At 40.2% G+C, this 19335-nt stretch overlaps 1 protein-coding gene across 2 annotated transcripts in view; it reads left to right on the forward strand.

Annotated features, from left to right (window-relative positions):
- The window catches only part of MAB21L4 (mab-21 like 4), a 99869-nt gene that overhangs the window by 71499 nt on the left and 9035 nt on the right, over positions 1–19335 (forward strand). For both annotated transcript variants that reach the window (XM_030216874.1, XM_030216875.1), the window contains exon 4: positions 10221–10577. In XM_030216874.1, the coding sequence (XP_030072734.1) occupies positions 10221–10577 (357 nt within the window). The remainder of the gene's footprint in view (positions 1–10220; positions 10578–19335) is intronic.

Below are 19335 nucleotides of genomic sequence, written 5' to 3' on the forward strand. Positions count from 1 at the left end.
CATGACACTTCAATCTGTCTTCTTATATTTAATATTTCATTGGTCTGAATGACACATCTAATGGGCTTTTTAGCCCGGGTACGATGCTGGTAAGGCAGGCTGGAAAGTTCTCCCTAGCTGTGGTATGGTCAGAGACAGGAGATTCAAATCTAAGATATGGTTTCAAGGGGGAGTCTCAGTTTTATAGTCAGAGGAGGATTCTTCTGCCACCAGAAGCTCCCACTGATTATACTGGACGTTCCATTTGTTCTATTTCTATCTGAATCTTCTATTTCTTCTATTTCCTTCTGGAAAGTCAGGAAGTTAGAACATTCATCTAAAGAACACCAGTTTGCCTGTCTGCATATAAAGTCAGTCAGATAGTTTTCTTCTATTGGTGGTTTATAGTAGAAGCACTGAGGATTCATGCAACACTCCTTACTGCTGAATTTCTCAGGCTTCTAGGTTATCCTAAGAATCTTCTAAAAATTTAGACATGTCCATACTCCTGGACACCTGTAAGTTATTAGGCTCTCCCTTCAGTCAGGTTCATTGTTTTCCCTCTAATTAAAAAATAACATCAATTAATAATATAAATTTGATCAGCCTGAGCAATCTTCAATATATCCCTGAAATATGTGAGTCAAAAGAATATTTGGTTTTCAGAAATGAGTCATTGGTTAATTAAGGAACCTCAAATGCAAGATCTTATTATAGTCTCCAGCTGCTTATTCTTATAATGCAAACTTAAACTAGCTTTAATTGCAGCCATATTAGCAGATTGAATTGATGTAAATAGTAACTTCATATTAGTAACATGTATCCAAAGCAACAATAGCTTTATCCATCTCTTCAAGTTTGTTAGAGTTTCCTGCAAAACTACTACCAATCATTTATATAGTGCTGCTACATGTATGAAGTGCTATACACTTTATATGCACCTAGAAGGCTCGCAATCTAAGCCTTTGTAACTGGGGCAATGGAGGGTTAAGTAACTTGCCCTTAACACGAGGAGCTGCAGTGGGAATTGAACCCAGGTTGCCATGATCAAAACCCACTGCATTAACCATTAGGCTACTCCTCCACTGTTCTTTGTAACATCTCCTCAACATGTGAAACAAACCATATGTCCAATAAGTATACTTCCTTATGAGCCCCAATTCCTCTCTCCTTGCAGATGGGAGGAATTGAACTATTCCAGGTAGAAGCATTTGAAACTTGTACATCTAGTGCTCCATTTTGTTGTGGAATTGGAGACAAGCCGTCAAAGAGAGAGAGGGAGAGGGAAAAAGAAAAATAAACAAACATAAGGGAAATGGGACTTGATATACCTTTCTGTAGTTTTGCAACAACATTCAAAGTAGCTCACATGGTATATACAGGTACTTATGTGTACCTGGGGCAATAGAGGGTTAAGTGATTTACCCAGAGTTACAAGAAGCCACAGTGGGAATTGAACCCAGTTTCCTAGGAGCAAAGCACAGTGCACTAACCACTAGGCTACTCCTCCATATAAAAGTTGTCTACTAGGTCAGACCAATGGTCCATCTAATTTAGTATCCTGTTTCCAACAGTGGCCAGTCCAGGTTATAAATACATAGCATAGTTCTAAAAAGTAGCATGATTCCATGCTACTTAATCCAAAGGCAGGGCCGGCTCAAGGGATAGTGGTGCCCTAAGCCAACTTGTTTTGGTGGTGCCCTCCCCATCACATTGTTTCTGGTGCCCCCCATGTGGATTTGACATCTCTCTCTCTCTCTCTCTCTCTCTTTCTCTCTCTCTCTCTCTCTCTTTCTCTCTCTCTCTCTCTCTCTCTCCCCCCTCCCCCAGTATGGTCTCTCTTTCCTTCTCCTCCACTCCCTCACCTCTTTCACTCCCCTAGGGGTGATGGGGAGAAATGAAAAAATAGACTTTTACTTCAGCAGATTTAGCCCATACGCAGCAGAGCTTTAGAAGTGTTAACTCCCATTGTTTTGTTCTCTCTCTCTCTCTCTCTTTCACACAGACTCTTGAATAAAAGATTCAATTACTCTCTCTTCTTTAACTTCCAAACAAAAATTATGTTTACTTACAGTTTCTTCAGATAACTATTTACATCATACTTGCAGTAGACATGGTAAAACTACTGAATACAAAATTCTGTCAGTTGGTTATCATACAGCTTGAAGAGAGATTGCTAACACCATCTTATGCTGACACAGACTGACTCACTCACAGAGCAACTAGAGTAGCTCAGACACACCCACAAGACATTACACTATATCCAATGACATCATAGCTCATAGAATTGTTGACAGTTAATGCATGCAGCACTTGTCTTTCACATATTCCTACATACCCCTTCACATGCATTATTGTCCAACAATTCAATTCTTATATATTTATTTATATACATACAGTCCTAGCTTTTCTCGTAGATTTTCAAAATTTCTTACAGCTAGCGGTTTCGTCAAGATATCAGCAATCATTTGGTCAGTTTGTTTATATTGCAAACTTATTACTCCTTGTCTTGACAATTCTCTGACATTATGGAATTTTGTTGCAATATGTTTTGTTCTAGACTGTACCCTATCATTTATTGACAACCTTATACAGCTTTGATTGTCTTCAAAAATCTGTATCGGTCTCTGCTGTTCTATACCAAAATCTGTACACAGTTTTTCTATCCACATTAGTTCACGACATGCTTCAGACACAGCAACATATTCTGCTTCTGTGGATGATAAACTTACAATGGTTTGTTTATGACTTGCCCATGAAATAGATGTTTTTCCATACATAAACACATACCCACTTGTGGATTTGTAATCTGAATGATCTCCAGCCCAATCAGAATCACAGTAACAAATCAATTTCTGATTACTATTTACCGGAATCACCAATTTACAGTCAATTGTACCTTTCAAATATCTTACCACTCTTTTTACAGCAGTCCAGTCAGTCTTAGTAGGCTTGTTCACTCTTCTACTTAAAATTCCTACAGCATTAGCTATATCAACTCTGTAAGTGGTAGTTAGATACAAAAGTTTTCCTATTGCAGATCTGTATAGAATGTTATCTGGTAATGGTTCCCTTTCAGTTTCATCCCTCTGAAAATCTGTGGTCATAGGTGAACCTACTGAGTGTGCTTCCTGCATACCCATACTTTCAATAAGATCATTAATCTTTTGTTTCTGACTTATTAAATAAGAACCATCTTTCTGTTTTTCAATATTCATACCTAAATAGTATGACACATTTCCAAGTTCAGTTATTTCAACATTCTGATTTAAACACTTTACAATGTCTTTATACTCTTTTTCACTTTCACTTGCTATAAGCAAATCATCTACAAATGCTAAAATGTACACACAATGACCTTCCTTTTGTCTAGTATACAAGCATTTATCTGCTTCTCCTTGCTTAAAATCTAAATCAGTTAACATTTCATGCATTTTCTCATTCCAGCATTTTGCACTTTGCTTTAAACCATATAAACCTTTGTTCAGTTTACACACTAAATGACTGTTATTTGTATCTATGAAACCTTCTGGTTGTTTCATATACAAGTCTTCAGATATATCTCCATGAAGAAATGCTGTTTTAACATCTATGTGTTTCACTTGCATTTTCTTTGATGCAGCTATGCTTAGGAGAGTTCTGATTGTTGTGTGTTTCACTACTGGTGCAAATACTTCATCATAATCTTCACCATATTTTTGAAGATAACCTTTTGCTACCAGTCTGGCTTTATATCTTTCTACTTGTCCTTGTGCATTTCTTTTCAACTTAAATACCCACTTGCATCCTATGGCCTTTTTGCCATGGGGTAATTCAGTTAAGTTCCATGTTTTGTTTTTATGCAACACATCAATTTCATCTTGTGCAGCTTTTTTCCATTCTTCTGCTTCTTTTTCAGACATTTGATCAATTTCATCCCAAGTTAAAGGTTCTTGTGCATCATCAGAAGTTGTTAAATAAGATAGTCTTTGGGGTGGATTACCTCGATTTTCTCTGGATGAGCGTCTGACATTTTGTTGGTCTGACCTCTCCGTGTCATCTGAGATCAAGATTGTATCTCCAATCATTTCCCCTTCATCAGTGGTAGTGTCTTCAGTATAAACACTTTCTGTATCTATTTCATTTTCCTGTTCCTCATTAGAATCAGAAAAATTATTATCAGACAATTCTGGTATGTTAGTGTTTATAATCACCGGGATATTGATTATTGGTTTCTTTTCATATTCTGGATGATAAGGTTCATTTGGAATTTTCCAGTCTTTATCAATTTTTTTATTTTCATCAAAATATGTGATGTGTTTTACACCAACAAATCCAGTGTTTAGATTCAGAATTCTATAACCTGTGTGACCTGAATCATAGCCCACTAGAATTCCTTTTTCTGTTGTGGAATCCAGCTTATGTCTCTTCTGTTTCGGCACATGAGCATATGCTGTACTTCCAAATATTCTTATATGTGACAGATTTGGTTTTTTACTATGCCACATTTCATGTGGGGTGCGATCAGTCCCTTTTGTAGGTAGTCTGTTCTGTAGGTATACTGCTGTGAGAATTGCTTCGCCTCATAATCTCTTTGGAAGATTACTATCAGATAGCATACATCTTTTCATTTCTACAAGCGATCTGAACTTTCTTTCAGCTACAGAATTGTGTTCTGGTGTATATGCAACTGTCTTTATGTGCTGAATACCTTCTTGTTCTAGAAATGTTTGTATGGTATGTGAAGTAAACTCACCACCGTTATCAGTCTGTATAATCTTTGGTTTTTTATCAAATTTATTGCTTACCAAGGCTACAAACTTCTTTAACATATCAGCAACTTGATTCTTTTCTTTTAATAGATAGGCCATACAGTATCTAGAGAAATCATCCACAAATATTAATGCATATTTGTTATTCCCTAGTGATGGAATATTAAATGGTCCACATAAGTCACTATGTATCAAGTCCAGTATTTTACTACTTCTTTTTCCTTTATATGATGGAAATGAGGGTCTTACCCCCTTTTGAGTAATACAATCTATGCATTTTTCCATCTTACCATTACTGGCACTTATTTTTATGCCTGTTGCAAGTTGCTTACTTTGCAGCTCCAAGATCACCTTTGGATCTCTGTGTCCCATTCGACAATGCCAGGTCTCAAGATTACATTCTGTATTCTTCTTTGTTTTTATAAGATGTGATGATTCACCTGTAATGTTTAACTTATAGACATTGTTATTCATGTAACCTTCAGCATAAATTTCATTACCATCAGAAATTGTACATTTACTATTTTCAAAATGAATTGAAAAACCTTTCTTGTCTAATGCTGATACACTGAGCATATTACAAACTGCTCGTGGAACATATAAGACATCTTTTACAAGAGTTTTTTTTTACTCCATCTGATACTATGCATTTTAAATGTCCATTTCCTTTTGCTTTGATCATTGTTGAGCCAGCATTTGCTGTGTGAAGACTACCATCTTCTGGTCTCATATCTGTGAAAAATTCTTTATTATTGGTTATATGTTTTGTGCTGCCAGAATCTAATATCCAACTATTTTTATCTGAAGTGTTCTTCATTATATTAAAAGATTTTTCTGTCATTATACAGCTTTATTCTTACTGTTGTCATGGTCATAATTTCTTCTTTGACCATGCTTATTCTCCATTGGCTTAAATGAGCTAGAAGGGGTGTGGTTTTTCTTGTTACAGTATTTTGATACATGTCCCTCTTTACCACATGAATAGCAAATCAGCTTGTTTCTGGGCAGGCTTTTTTCATTATAGCTCCGCCTCCTACTATGCATCGCTGAGAAAAATGTTTCATTCTGGTTAATCTCTCTTGGTGAACAGATCTCCTCTGTTATAATACATTCTTGTCTAAGCTTAGAGACAGCCTGTTCAAAAGATTGTCCTTCAATTGCTTCATTCACTGTCCTAAATACTTCAAAACTTTTAGACAGAGATGTAAACATAAAAGCTCTCTTTAAAGCATCGCAGATAGGTATACCCGATAATTCTAGCTTCTTAAATAATGACATTAAATGTGTTTTATGATCATTACATTTTTTCTTGTCATTCAACTTCAATTGAATTATTTCTGATAACCATATAGGCTGTTGTTTTGTATATGAAGTACCATACATGGTTTTCAATTTTTGCAATATTTCTTTTGAGGTGTCTGTTCCATCAATCAATATTGCCTGTTTCTCTGTCAGAGCTTCATATAGCATACTTCTGACATAACAGTCTGCAGTATTCCATTCTTCAAAATTGTCAGCATTTCTTACTTGATCCAAACATATATTTAGCTTCTTTGCTTCAATAATACATTTAAATCTCATCTCCCACTGAATATAGTTATATTCATTCAGTTGGGGCACTTTGAGAGAACATAGTAAAGGTGCAGCTGCCATCTTGTTGGTTTTTTTTTGTGTGTGGAGAGATAAAAAAAAAATTTCTTAATGTTTTCTTTTTTTTATTTTAGTGATCTGGGCCCATAACCCAATATGATGGGGAGAAATGAAAAAATAGACTTTTACTTCAGCAGATTTATACCACACGCAGCAGAGCTTTAGAAGTGTTAACTCCCATTGTTTTGTTCTCTCTCTCTCTCTTTCACACAGACTCTTGAATAAAAGATTCAATTACTCTCTCTTCTTTAATTTCCAAACAAAAATGATGTTTACTTACAGTTTCTTCAGATAACTATTTACATCATACTTGCAGTAGACATGGTAAAACTACTGAATACAAAATTCTGTCCGTTGGTTATCATACAGCTTGAAGAGAGATTGCTAACACCATCTTATGCTGACACAGACTGACTCACTCACAGAGCAACTAGACAGGGTTGCCATGTGGAAAATATTTTTCCAGCCCAAAGGAGCCCAAAATCCAGCCCAAAACCCGCCCAAACTCAAACCCCGCCCCTGACACCCCCGCCCCCGCCGTCATCAACCCCGCCCCCGCCGTCATCGGCCCCGCCTCCACATCATCGGCCCCGCCTCCCATGTCATCGGCCCCGCCTCCACATCATCGGTCCCGCCTCCCACGTCATCGGCCCCGCCTCCTACGTCATCGGCTCCGCCTCCTATGTCATCGGCCCCGCCTCCCACGTCACTAACCCCGCCCAAAAACGTCGCTAACCCCGCCCACCGCGGCCGAAAAAGCAGCCCAAAAAACCGCCCGAAGCCCAAAAAGCAGCCCAAAAAACCGCAACCCGCCGCGGGCAAAAATTTCCCGCGGCGGGTCGCGGAAAACCGCCCAATTGGGCGGTAAAACCGCTCACCTGGCAACACTGCAACTAGAGTAGCTCAGACACACCCACAAGACATTACACTATATCCAATGACATCATAGCTCATAGAATTGTTGACAGTTAATGCATGCAGCACTTGTCTTTCACATATTCCTACAAAGGGTCCTGTAAAGTTTACTTGGTTGCCAGTAACAGCAGCAATAGCATGACAGGCTGCCTTCGGCCAGCGTCTGGGTCTTCCCTCTACCACGTCCCACCCACAGGAACTTGCATCAGAAGAGGCAAGATGCCATAGAGGGAAGACCCAGCAGCTAGCCAAAGGCAGCCTGTCATGCTGCTATTGCTACTAGCCACTGACCTAAACTTTACAGGACCACAGGAGAGTGAGAGAGGTGAGGGAGCAGTGCTGAACATGCAGGGAGATGAAGAGAGAAGGGAGAGACTGGACTGGGGGAGGGGGGAAGAGAGAGAGAGAGAGAGAGAAAGAAAAGGCTTAACCTGTAGACAAGGTGAGGACAGAGTTTGGGTATTTTGGCACCCTTAATCACCAGTACCCTGGGCCAGAGCCTCACCTGGTCCAGTGGTTAAGCCAGCCCTGTCTATGGGATAAAAGTGGAATTCCCCAGGTCTGCCTTAATAACTGTTTGGACTTTTGCTCCAGATATTTGTCCAACATTTTTAATTATTTATTTTTTGGGATTTAATAACTACCTTTATGAAGAAATTCACCCAAGGTGGTGTACAGCAAGTACAATTTAACATAAAACGTTGAATTTTGGTGACAGCATAATAATAGTAAAATAACCAAATATATGCATAAATAACAATGATCTATAATTGGAAATGGCAAATTAAAACCTAGGACTAATATGAAACAGTATCAGAAATATACACATTTAACAGCACTGTAGAGCAATCATATAACTGAAATATGAAAAATGTTAGTACAATATAAATGATACCATAATAGACAGTATAGAAGAACTTTCAGATTACAAAGACTTGATACAAAGTCTGCATAATACCAATGAAACACTTAATAGGCATGTGTAGGATATTTAAATATCATAGATATGATGCTAATGGTGTTCTTACAATACAATGAAATATCTTATTATGTAGGTGAGGGGCCTAGTGCAGTTGAGATATATAGAGAGGACAAGATGAGCAGTACAGGGGGTACTGTCGAGCACCATGTGAGACAGCAGCACTAAAACAGAGCTCCTGCTGATCCCTTTTTAATGTATGAAGATGTCCACTTTATTGCAATGGCTGTGGGGAAAACTGGAAAAAGATACACAATTGAGCCCAACTCTCCAAAGAAGGGCTCTGCATCCGAGGCCGAGGATGGCTCGGCAGCCATACTTACTTTGATTCATGCTCTGAAAAAGCTCTTGTCTAAAACTAAAGAAGACATCAGGGGGATTAAGGAAAAACTTACCTCGATCAAAAATGATTGGCATTTTTTAAAAACAGAATAGAAACATTGGAAACCAAGCAATCTGTGGCAGAAGACAATATTAAAACTTTTCAGAGACAGTGCAAGCACATTGCGCAACTTGAATGTGATTTTGAAGATGGTAACAATCAAATGTGAAGAAACAATATTAGACTTCTTGGCTTATCTGAGAATGCTGAAGACTCCAACTTGGTTACAATTCTGGAAAAGCTTATTCCTTCTTTGCTGGAAATTCAATTTGCTAAAGACTTCGAAATAGACAGGCCCCACCGAGTGCCTTCTAATCGCAACCTACAAGGTAAATATCCATGACCGGTACTCTTGAAAGTATTATGCTACTCCCAGATAGTAGAAATCATGCAAAGTGTTAGTTCAAGGGCTCTGGTCAAATATGAAGGTAACATAATTAATTTTTTTCCTGATTTTAATAAGAATACAGTTAAACCTCTCAAACAGCTACAAATAGGAAATCAACGCCCAATTCGGGCTGTTGTACCCCACTCCTATGTGGTGACATACCATAATCGTAAAAGAGATTTTGCTGACCCGGCTGCTTTGGAAAAATATTTGGAGGAGATATTTCATAGTAAAATAGATGCTACTTGAACATCGACAGTGAGCTTTTCTGTTTACGGTTTTCAAAAATACTAGGACTAGGGGGCATGCGATGAAGCTACAATGTAGTAAATTTAAAATGAATCAGAGAAACTTTTCTTCACTCAACGTGTAATTAAACTCTGGAATTCGTTGCCAGAGAATGTGGTAAAGGCGGTTAGCTTAGCGGAGTTTAAAAAAGGTTTGGACGGCTTCCTAAAGGAAAATTCCATAGACCATTATTAAATTGACTTGGGGAAAATCCACTATTTCTGGGATAAGCAGTATAACATGTTTTGTACTTTTTTGGGATCTTGCCAGGTATTTGTGACCTGAATTGGCCACTGTTGGAAACAGGATGCTGGGCTTGTTGGTCCTTTGGTTTTTCCCAGCATGGCAATACTTATGTATTCAGATTTTTCTGCGTTTACACCACAAGTACAGTTCCTTCTATGGATCTCTGTATCATGACTGCCCTGTTTACTAAGCCACATTATAGGCACATTAGCATTTTAACACGTGTTAACCATGTACGTGTGTTAACGTTATACGCTCCTACATTATCCCTATAGGCGCCTACATGCTTAGCATGCGCGCTAATTGTAGGCACATTAAAAACAATAAGGTGCCTTAGTAAATAGGGCCCATATAAGTTATTTTGCTCATTTCTGATATGTCACCATCAAACTGTTTGATATCTTCTTTCTATTTAAATGTAATGTATAATAACTAGGGAGTGAGTTTGACTGCTGATGTTTCACTGGGCTCCTCATCTTGTGGTTGTTTCATTATGAAGTACATGTTTACATAACATTTTCATGCTTATGGTTAACTGGGTGCTTTTTGATATCGTTCAGAAAATTGTGATGTCATTTTACTTTCTTTATATTCTACTGTTTCATACTTTTGACATCAGTATCACTGTTTCTTGTGTTATAGATCATACTCTTCTGGGCCACAGAACTGTTTCCCTCCTCTGAGGACTGGGATGACCTGGAAGCCTCTGTGTATAGGCTCCTAGTGATCCTGCTTTGCTGCTTGGCCAGTAAGAATCTACCTGACTTTTTGTATCCAGATCGAAATCTTTTCCAAGGGGTGGATCTAGACCTAAGCTCTTTGTACAGTAAGGTGGAGGAGTTTGCTAATAAACCTGAGCAATTCTTGAAAATTCACATCACTCATCTGGTGGCTAAAAGAAGTCAGCGGGTAGAAAATGGCATTAAGACATTATTGCAGCTTTCAGCTAATGATGGAAGCTACTGGGATACTCCCTTCTTCGATATTCTGCTTAATAAGGTAATTCAGTGTCATGGGCAGATGCTAGATGGGAAGAGATACTAACTTATCACCATAAAAATTAGTTGCATATAACATCTTTCATCCAAGCTGTATGCTAATGTTCTTTTTCATCAGAAATCTGTGGAAATCATACATTCCATCTTGCAAGAAAAGTAAGTTGGAGCAATGCCAGTATCATATTTATTATCCAATGTTGGTAATGAAGTGATTTATTCTAGCTCACATAGAGATGGAACTAAAATCTGAATTTTGATCTTCAAATGCTAGAGTTGGCATGCTTGTCAGGATAGACAAAATATAGAAATGTAGCCAGGTTGAGAGAAGACCCAAGGCCCAATTATTCCAGTCTTCCTTTTATGACTACCTCTATATCAGTGGTGTCCAAGACAGATATGTGTTCGTGTCCTGTCCTGTGTGTACATATAGGAAGGTGGGTGTGGAGAGGTAAGGGGTGGGCTGTGGTGTTTGAGACTATGTGTGGAGGTTGTGGGTGTAATGTGTGATACTGGAGTGTGTGGATGTGTGCATGGAGATGCGTTTGTGGGGAAAATGTGGGGTACCTATATATGTGGGTAAGGAGGTGTATGTATAGGTTTATATGTGGCTATGTGAAGATAGTAAAGGTGTGAGGGATGTATAAGGGGTGTGCATGTTTGTAGGGTATATAGAGAGTGTGACTGGAGGTAGGTGGATGTAGTATTTGTGTGGTAAGAATATAAGAGGTGGAATTGGGATATGCGTGCAAATGTATATGGGGTTTGGGTGTTTGTACATGTGTTTGTGTATGTGTTGGAGCCAGTGGCATGCCTAGGTTGGATGTCACCTGAGGCAGATTGCCGCTACGCCCCCTGGTGCATCACAACCTTCCCCCTCCTCCAAAGCGCATCATCCTCACAACCTAGGAGTGCACGGAGCAGTAGTACAGCTGTCAGCTCCACCAGTCCCCTACCCCAGAATAGGAAGTAAAGTCAGAGGGAACTGGCAGAACCAACTGTCACACGACTGCTGTTTGCACCCCCTTACTGCCTGCACCCGGGGTGGACCACCCCTACCGCCCTGCCCTTGGTACGCTACTGGTTGAAACATGTTTGGTTGGAATGTGTGTGTAGTTATGTTGGAGGTGTTTGTGAAGGTGTGCATGGGAATATGTGGAGCTTGAATGGGAGTGTGTATGTGTGAGCAAGGTATATTAGGTGTATTAAGGTGTAAGTGGGGGTGCCTATGTAGGGATGTGGGCTAAATGTGTGGGGTGGGGCTATGGGTAAGTGTGGCTGTGGGTTAGTGTTAACAACTGGCTCTGGATTCACCCAACAGAGTTGATCTAGCCCTAGTTTTAGCCCAGTGCATGCAGTTACTTATAATCTTTCTTTTCTTACTGAAAATGCAATTTGTAAATTAGAATTCTCCAAGGACAAGCAGGATATCTTATCTGGGGTGGTATCATTCAATAGAGCCCATACAGGAATGCTCTCCAGCTTATTTACAACAAACTTTTGAGAGTGCTGCGCTGCATATGCACATGACTTCCCACTTGTAGCTCTCACACGGGACCTAACCAGTTGCCATTTTTCTGTAGAGCAGTATATTAGATTTTGATATTGAATAATTCCATACAGTTCTAATATGTCTAGGAACAGAGTTCCAAATACAAGGTGTCTGATACCAGAAACTAGAATTAAGATTTATATTTAACCCCTTTAGGCAAGGGAATATGCAATGTCATAAAATCACATAATCTTCTGTTCTGGGAAGGTAGCTCTACTAATTCTGACAAATATATTGGAGCCAAACCATAAAATATTTAAAAACATTAGTGTACACACCTTAAAACAAATACAAGCCTCGATCGACAACCAGTGCAGATCAATCAAAAGGGGAGTGCCTCTATCACATAAACGAGCATGGTAAATTAAATGTACAGCTGTATTCTGGACTATCTTTTTTTACATTCTATTTAAACACTATTACTATAATCTAGTAATGGCATAAGTAAACTTCATACTACCAAACCAAAAACAGGTTGAACAAACAGACGATGAATCATCTTCAGTTTTTTCATCAACAGAAAAGGACTTCTTCACAAGCATGTTTATTTGAGTCTCAAATAACAGTTATCTATCAAAGGTTTCCCCTAAAAGTTTTATATCAAAGTGAAAATTCTGGCAGGTCCTAGTTAAGATTTCATCAGTCCAGGCACTATCATTCTGCCCCAACAAGAGAAATTCAGGGTCCTGTTTACTAAGCTGTACATGTATTTATTTTGATTTTGCTCATACCTTTTTCAGTAGTAGTCAAGGTGAGTTACATTCAGGTATACTGGATGGCTCCCTGTCCCAGCAGGGGTTCACTATCTAAGTTTATACCTGGGGCAATGGAGGGTTAAGTGACTTGCCCAAGATCACAAGGAGCAGTGGGATTTGAACTGGCCACCTCTGGATATCAAGATGGGTGCTCTAACCACTAGACCACTCCTGCACTCTATGGTAGTGTTTTTAGCGCATGCTAAAAATTAGCTCGCACTCTAGCATTGAGGGTATGCTAATTTTAGCACGTGCTAAAAACATTAGTTCACCTTAGTAAACAGGGTCCTTAGTCTTTTCCTTATTGAGTTTTAAGCAATGATTTAGTATCCAAGATTCAACAAGTGGTGGATGTGCTTACCTTGAAGAAAATCTGTTTGGAGAAAAGGTACAAGATGCTGCCAGTCTCATCAAGCAGGACTCAGACACACTTATGACCCTCTCCAGGCCCACTCCTGGCTGGACCTCCTCTCCCAGGAGGCATTATAACAGAGAAAATAGATGTCCTACAGTATTACTCTTAAAGGTATTGGTATCCTCCACCCTCATGGTTCTCCAAGACAATTCAGAGATCTTGTTCTTGGAGTCCCAACCATTTCCCTAGTGAAAACAAAGGATGAGCTTGGAGGTCATATGGTTTAAAATGTAGAGGTTTACTGTGTGGTATGAGGGCAACACCCTCAATCCTTTTCCTGTCCTACACAAAACTGCTTGCATACCTTCTACCCTTGTCTGAGTCATGTCTCAAGACCAATTCTATTAGGGTTTACCTCAGTTCAATTGGTAGCTATCATCATTAGGTATAAGGTAAACTCATCTTTAAACATCACTTTATGCAGGGCTTGCTTCTATTAAAACCTCGCATTAAGTATCCTGCAGTATCATGGGATCTTAATGCTGTTTTAACACAGCTGATGAAATCTCCTGTTAAGCCTCTAGATACTTGCAACTTGAAGTATCTGACCTGGAAGGTTCAACTTTGGTGGCGATCAGCATGCAGGGTCAGCAAGCTCCAGGCCCTAATAACTGATCTATCTTACACAACATTTTATAATAACAGAGTGGTTCTGTGCACACATCCCAAGTTCCTTTTTAAGGCAATGTTCAAATTCTTTTAAAAAATTATTTTTGTACTTTTTCAATATTTAATCAAGAAAATCTTGACAATGGAAAATATTTCTTATAGTAAATGAAATGCAGTCTATCCAGTCTGCCCAACAGTCACACTAATTATTAATTCATGATTAAATGTTTATGTTTATTAAAACTTGCTATACCACTCTAACTGCCAGGGCAGAGCAGAGCAGTTTACATAAAAATTACAAAATATATTAATAGGACAAAGGAAAGGAACACCATATAAATAATAGAAAAGATATTCATTCATGCTTCAAAAGAATAAAGGCAGGGTTAGGGTAAGAATATAGAATAAAATCCTATGCTGGCTGGTCCATCACCCTGTGTCCCGAAAGCCTGTTTAAAGAGAAACGTTTTTAAATTAACTTTAAAGGAGTTTAAAGAGAGATCACTATGGAGGTGAATAGGGAACAAATTCCAAATGAAAGGAAAAAGGGAAAGGAATGTAGTATTCCTTGTGGATTCATAGTGTGCACTTTTGGGGCTGGGAAGAACGAGTCAATGATCATTGTGTCAGGTTCTCAGGTTCAGAGCCTGCGGGGCCGGGCTCTGGAGCAAACGTGAGCCCTTGGGCTGCTGACGAGGAGTGACAGCAGCAGGCAAAACCCACCAACCAACGCTGGGCAAGCACACCGGCACCGGCAGGGACTGCAGGCACCGCCCAGCGAGCCGGAACACATGGACTGGAATCCCCCGGACTGGAGGACACAGGACTGGAACACTGGACTGGAGCACACCGGACTGGTCCACACAGCTTCACCTGCACTTAGCTACTAAGCCCCCCCGAAATTGAGCTCCTGGGTTCGAGTAGCCGACAGGACTTACTGGATACCGGATGACATAGGGACCAGGACTGGAAACAGAAGTGCTCCTAAACCTAAACTGATCTACGTGCTCCCAAGCCCTAAACCAGCAGGAGTGTTCCTAACAGTAAACTGACAAAAGGACTTCCTAAGCCCTATACTAAACAAGAGCTCCTAATCCCTGCTCAAGAAAGGGACTTCCTAAGCCCTAAACTAACAGAGCAGGGAACTAAACACAAAGCTAACACAGGTGCTACTAAGCACCAAGCTACAAGCAGAGCTTTACACTAATAAGCTAAACACAGAACTAACCAGCTCCCTAAGCACTGCTCTAGCAAGCTAGATACAACTAACAAGGTGCTTCCTAAGCACTACTCTGGCAAGCAACCAGAAGAGCTCCTAGCACTAAAAGGGAAGACAGGGGAGCCACAAGGAAAAAACAGGGAAGCTAACACATAAGCCAAAAGTGCTTCTAAAGCACCAAACACCAACAGCAAAGACTGCAATAGCACAAACACCAGAAGTACTTCTAACAGCAAACTCTGCAGTGTTCCTAACAACACCAAACCCTGAAGTACTTCTATCAGCAACAGAGCTTCCAAAGCCCTACACACAGCAATGCTTTCAAAACCAAGAGGGAAAAGCAAGAAAGCTAAATACACAGTCACCAGTGCACACTGCACTAACACTAACCTGGCCCTTAGCAAAAGCAAGCAGGGAAACTAGACACAAAGTCAGAAGTGCACACTGTACCACCCTACCTAAAGCAAACACAACCGTTGCAAAGGCCCTGAAGGAAAGAACCCACTTCCTTATCAAGGCCCTCCCTGATGATGTCACACTCCCTAGACCTAGGCAAAAGCGCACTGACCCAGAGAGGCCCAACCCACACCAATGCAAAACTGTGAAACACTTGAAGCCAGTACACCCAAAGAGAGTTAGAGCAACTCAGACTACCCACACAGGTGCAGTATAGTGAAACAATTAGAGCCCTGCTGCTGGAAGCTGCCAGCACAGAGAGGCAGAGCCAGCTCAGAAAGGACAGAGAAAGAAACAGAAGCCAGCTAAGAAGCTGACTCCCAGGAAAGAGGTAAGTTTGAGAGGGGTTCAGACCCCAATCATAACACATTGATGGAGCAGAGAAGTCTGAATGGGGCATACGGAATGGCCAGATATGAAAGATAGTCCGGGAGGCCATTTCTTAGTGCTTCGAAAGTGAGAAGAGCTATCTTTTATGTTATACGTTTTTTGACCGGTAACCACTGAGAACATATAAGTAGTGGAACTACATGGTCTGAACGCCAGGCATTAAAAAGTAATTTGATTGCAATGTTCTGGAGGGATTGTGATATTATATACTTGATCATGGTCTTTCTTTGGTGTCTCTGGGAAATATACCGTAGAAATCCGCCCAGCCCTTTCCTTATATTCCAACTACTGGAGTTGTCATTGAAGCCTACTCCAGCCTATCTGAATCCATCTTGTCATGTGTGGGACACAGACCATAAAAATCTACCCAGCACTGGACTCAGGTTCCAACTACTGAAGTCACCTAAACCCTTTACTGCCCATCCTAAACCGGATTGTCATATACGGGACACAGACTGTACAAGCCACAAGCCTTAGTTCATCACAGCCGGAGTAAGTGTCACTTGACACATCCACATACGTTAGCCATCTAACGTTTTGGGGGGTTTTATACCATCATTTTCATTAGTTAAAGATCTTCTGTGTTCATTCTAAGCCTTTTTGAATTCTGTCACCATTTTTTTTTCTCCACCACCTCCCTCGGGATGGCATTCTAGACTTCGACCACCATCTCCGTGAAAAAGAATTTCCTGACATTAATAAGCCTACCACCCCACAACCTCAGTTCATGTCCTCTATTTTTACCGTTTCCCTTTCTCTGGAAAAGATTTCTCTATTAATACCTTTCAAGTATTTAAACTTCTGTATCATATCTCCCTGTCCCTTCGTTCCTCTAGCTTATGCATATTCAGGTTTTCCAGTCTCTTCTCATATGTCTTTTGGCAAAAGCCCCATATCATTTTTGTCACCTTACTCTGAACCGCTTCTAGTCTTTTTACATCCTTAGCAAGATACAGACTCCAAAACTGAACACAATACTCCAGATGGGACCTCACAGCGACTTGTACAGGGGCATCAACACCTCCTTTGTTCTGCTGGTTATGCCTCTCTCAATGCAGCCTAGCACCATTCTGGCTACAGCCACCACCTTGTCACACTGTTTTGTTGCTTTAAGATCCTCAGAAACCATCACCCCAAGGTCCTTCTCACCTCCTATCACATACGACTCCCTTGGATTTCTACTTCCCCAGTGCATCACTTCTTTGCATTAAATTTTAACTGCCAAATATTAGACCACTCTTCTAACTTTTACAGATCCTTTTTCACGTTTTCCACTCCTTCCAGGATGTCCACTCTACTACAAATCTACTATAAACTTTTAACCCTTCGACAATGTCACTTACAAAAAAAAAAAAGAGAGTCCCTTTTTGACTGCTTTTAGTAAACCACTGGTTTGGAACTTCTTTGGCCTACCCCCTTCGATCTGAGAAAATTACATCTTTTTACTGAAGAGACAGTCTTAGAATCCAGTTTTTATCTGGCTCCAAGGTAAAGGAAATAATCAGAGTGACTTCAGATATCACAGGACACAATCCCTCAAGAAACCTAGAGAAATCAAAACTGTCCACTGACCCTGCTCTTCTTACATAAAAACATAAGAGTAGACATACTAGGTCAGACCAATGGTCCATCTATTCCAATATCCTGTTTTCCAAACAGTGGACAAGCCAGGTCACAAGTACCTAGCAGAAACCCAATTAGCAGTAACATTCCATTCTATCAATCCTGGGGCAAACAGTTGCTTCCCCATGTCTGTCTCAATAGCAGACTATGGACTTTTCCTTCAGGAATTTGTCCAAACATTTTTAACATCCAGATACGCTAACCACTGTTACCACATCCTCCAGCAAAGAGTTCCAGAGCTTAACTGTTCGTTGAATGAAAAAATATTTCTGCCTATTAGTTTAAAAAGTTTTTCCATGTAACTTCCTCGAGTGTCGCCTAGTCTTTGTACTTTTGGAATGAGTAAAAAATCGATGTACTTCTACTCTTTCTACACAACTCTGGATTTTGTAGACCTCAATCATATCTCCCCTCATCCGTTTCTTTTCCAAACTGAAGAGCTCTAGCCTCTTTAGCCTTTCCTCATACAAGAGGAGTTCCATTCCCTTTATCATTTTGGTCGCTCTTCTTTGAACCTTTTCTAATTCTGCTATATACAGCGACCAAAATTAAAGACAATACTCAATGTGCAGTCGCACCATGGAGCAGTCAAAGGCATTATAGTATTTTTGGTCTTATTCACCATCCCTTTCCTAATAATTCTTAGCATCCTGTTTGCTTTTTTGGCCACTGCCACACACTGAGCAGAAAATTTCAGCATATTATCTACAACAACACTCAGATATATTTCTTGAGGGCTGACCCCCAAGGTGGACCATAGCATCAGGTAACTATGATTCAGATTATTTTTTCCAATGTGCATCACCTTGCATTTGTCCACATAAAATTTCATCTGCTATTTGGATGCCCAGTCTTCCAATTTCCTAAGGTCTTCCTGCAATATTTCACAGTACGCACGTGTTTTAACAACCTTGAATAGTTTTGTATCATCTACCTCACTCATCGTTCCGATTTCCATATCATTTATGTATATGTTAAATAGCACTGGTCTCAATACAGATCCCTGCAGTACTCAACTGTTCACCCTCCTCCACTGAGAGAAATGACCATTTAGCCATACCTTCTATCCAATAACCAATTCCTAATCCACACCAGAATCTTGCCTCCTATTCCATGACTCTTTAATTTTCTCAGGAGTCTCTTATGAGGAATTTTATGAAAAGCTTTCTGAAAATCCAGATACACTACATCAACCCGCTCACCTTTATAGAAACATAGAAACATGACGGCAGATAAAGGCCATATGACCCATCCAGTTTGCCCATCCTCTGTAACCCCTAATTCTTCCTGTTCCTAAGCGATCCCACATGTTTATCCCATGCCTTTCTAAATTCTGGAACAGTCCTCAACTCCACCACCTTCACCGGGAGGCCATTCCACGCCTCCATCACCCTTTCTGTGAAATAATATTTCCTTAGGCTACTCCTAAGCCTGTTCCCTCTCAATTTTGTCGTATGCCCCCTCATTCCAGAGCTCTCCTTCATTTGGAAAAGGCTCTCTTCCTGTACATTGTCACCCTCTCCGCTTAGCCGAGCAATCGTCTCTCTCTCCTTCTTTCACTTGTCCGTGCTGTCCGCTACTGACTCCCCACTCGTTAGTGCAGTTCGCTCTTCCCTTCACCATTCAGCCAGCCAGGCCTTTCTCCACAGTTCAGCTAGCCAGGCATTTACCTACAGTTCAGCTCGCTAGGCTTTTAAACACAGTTCAGCTAACTAGACTTTTCCACTCAGCCTAACCAGCCAG

Source organism: Microcaecilia unicolor, chromosome 10 (assembly GCF_901765095.1).
Source record: "Microcaecilia unicolor chromosome 10, aMicUni1.1, whole genome shotgun sequence".
In the NCBI taxonomy this organism is placed as follows: Eukaryota; Metazoa; Chordata; class Amphibia; order Gymnophiona; family Siphonopidae; genus Microcaecilia; species Microcaecilia unicolor.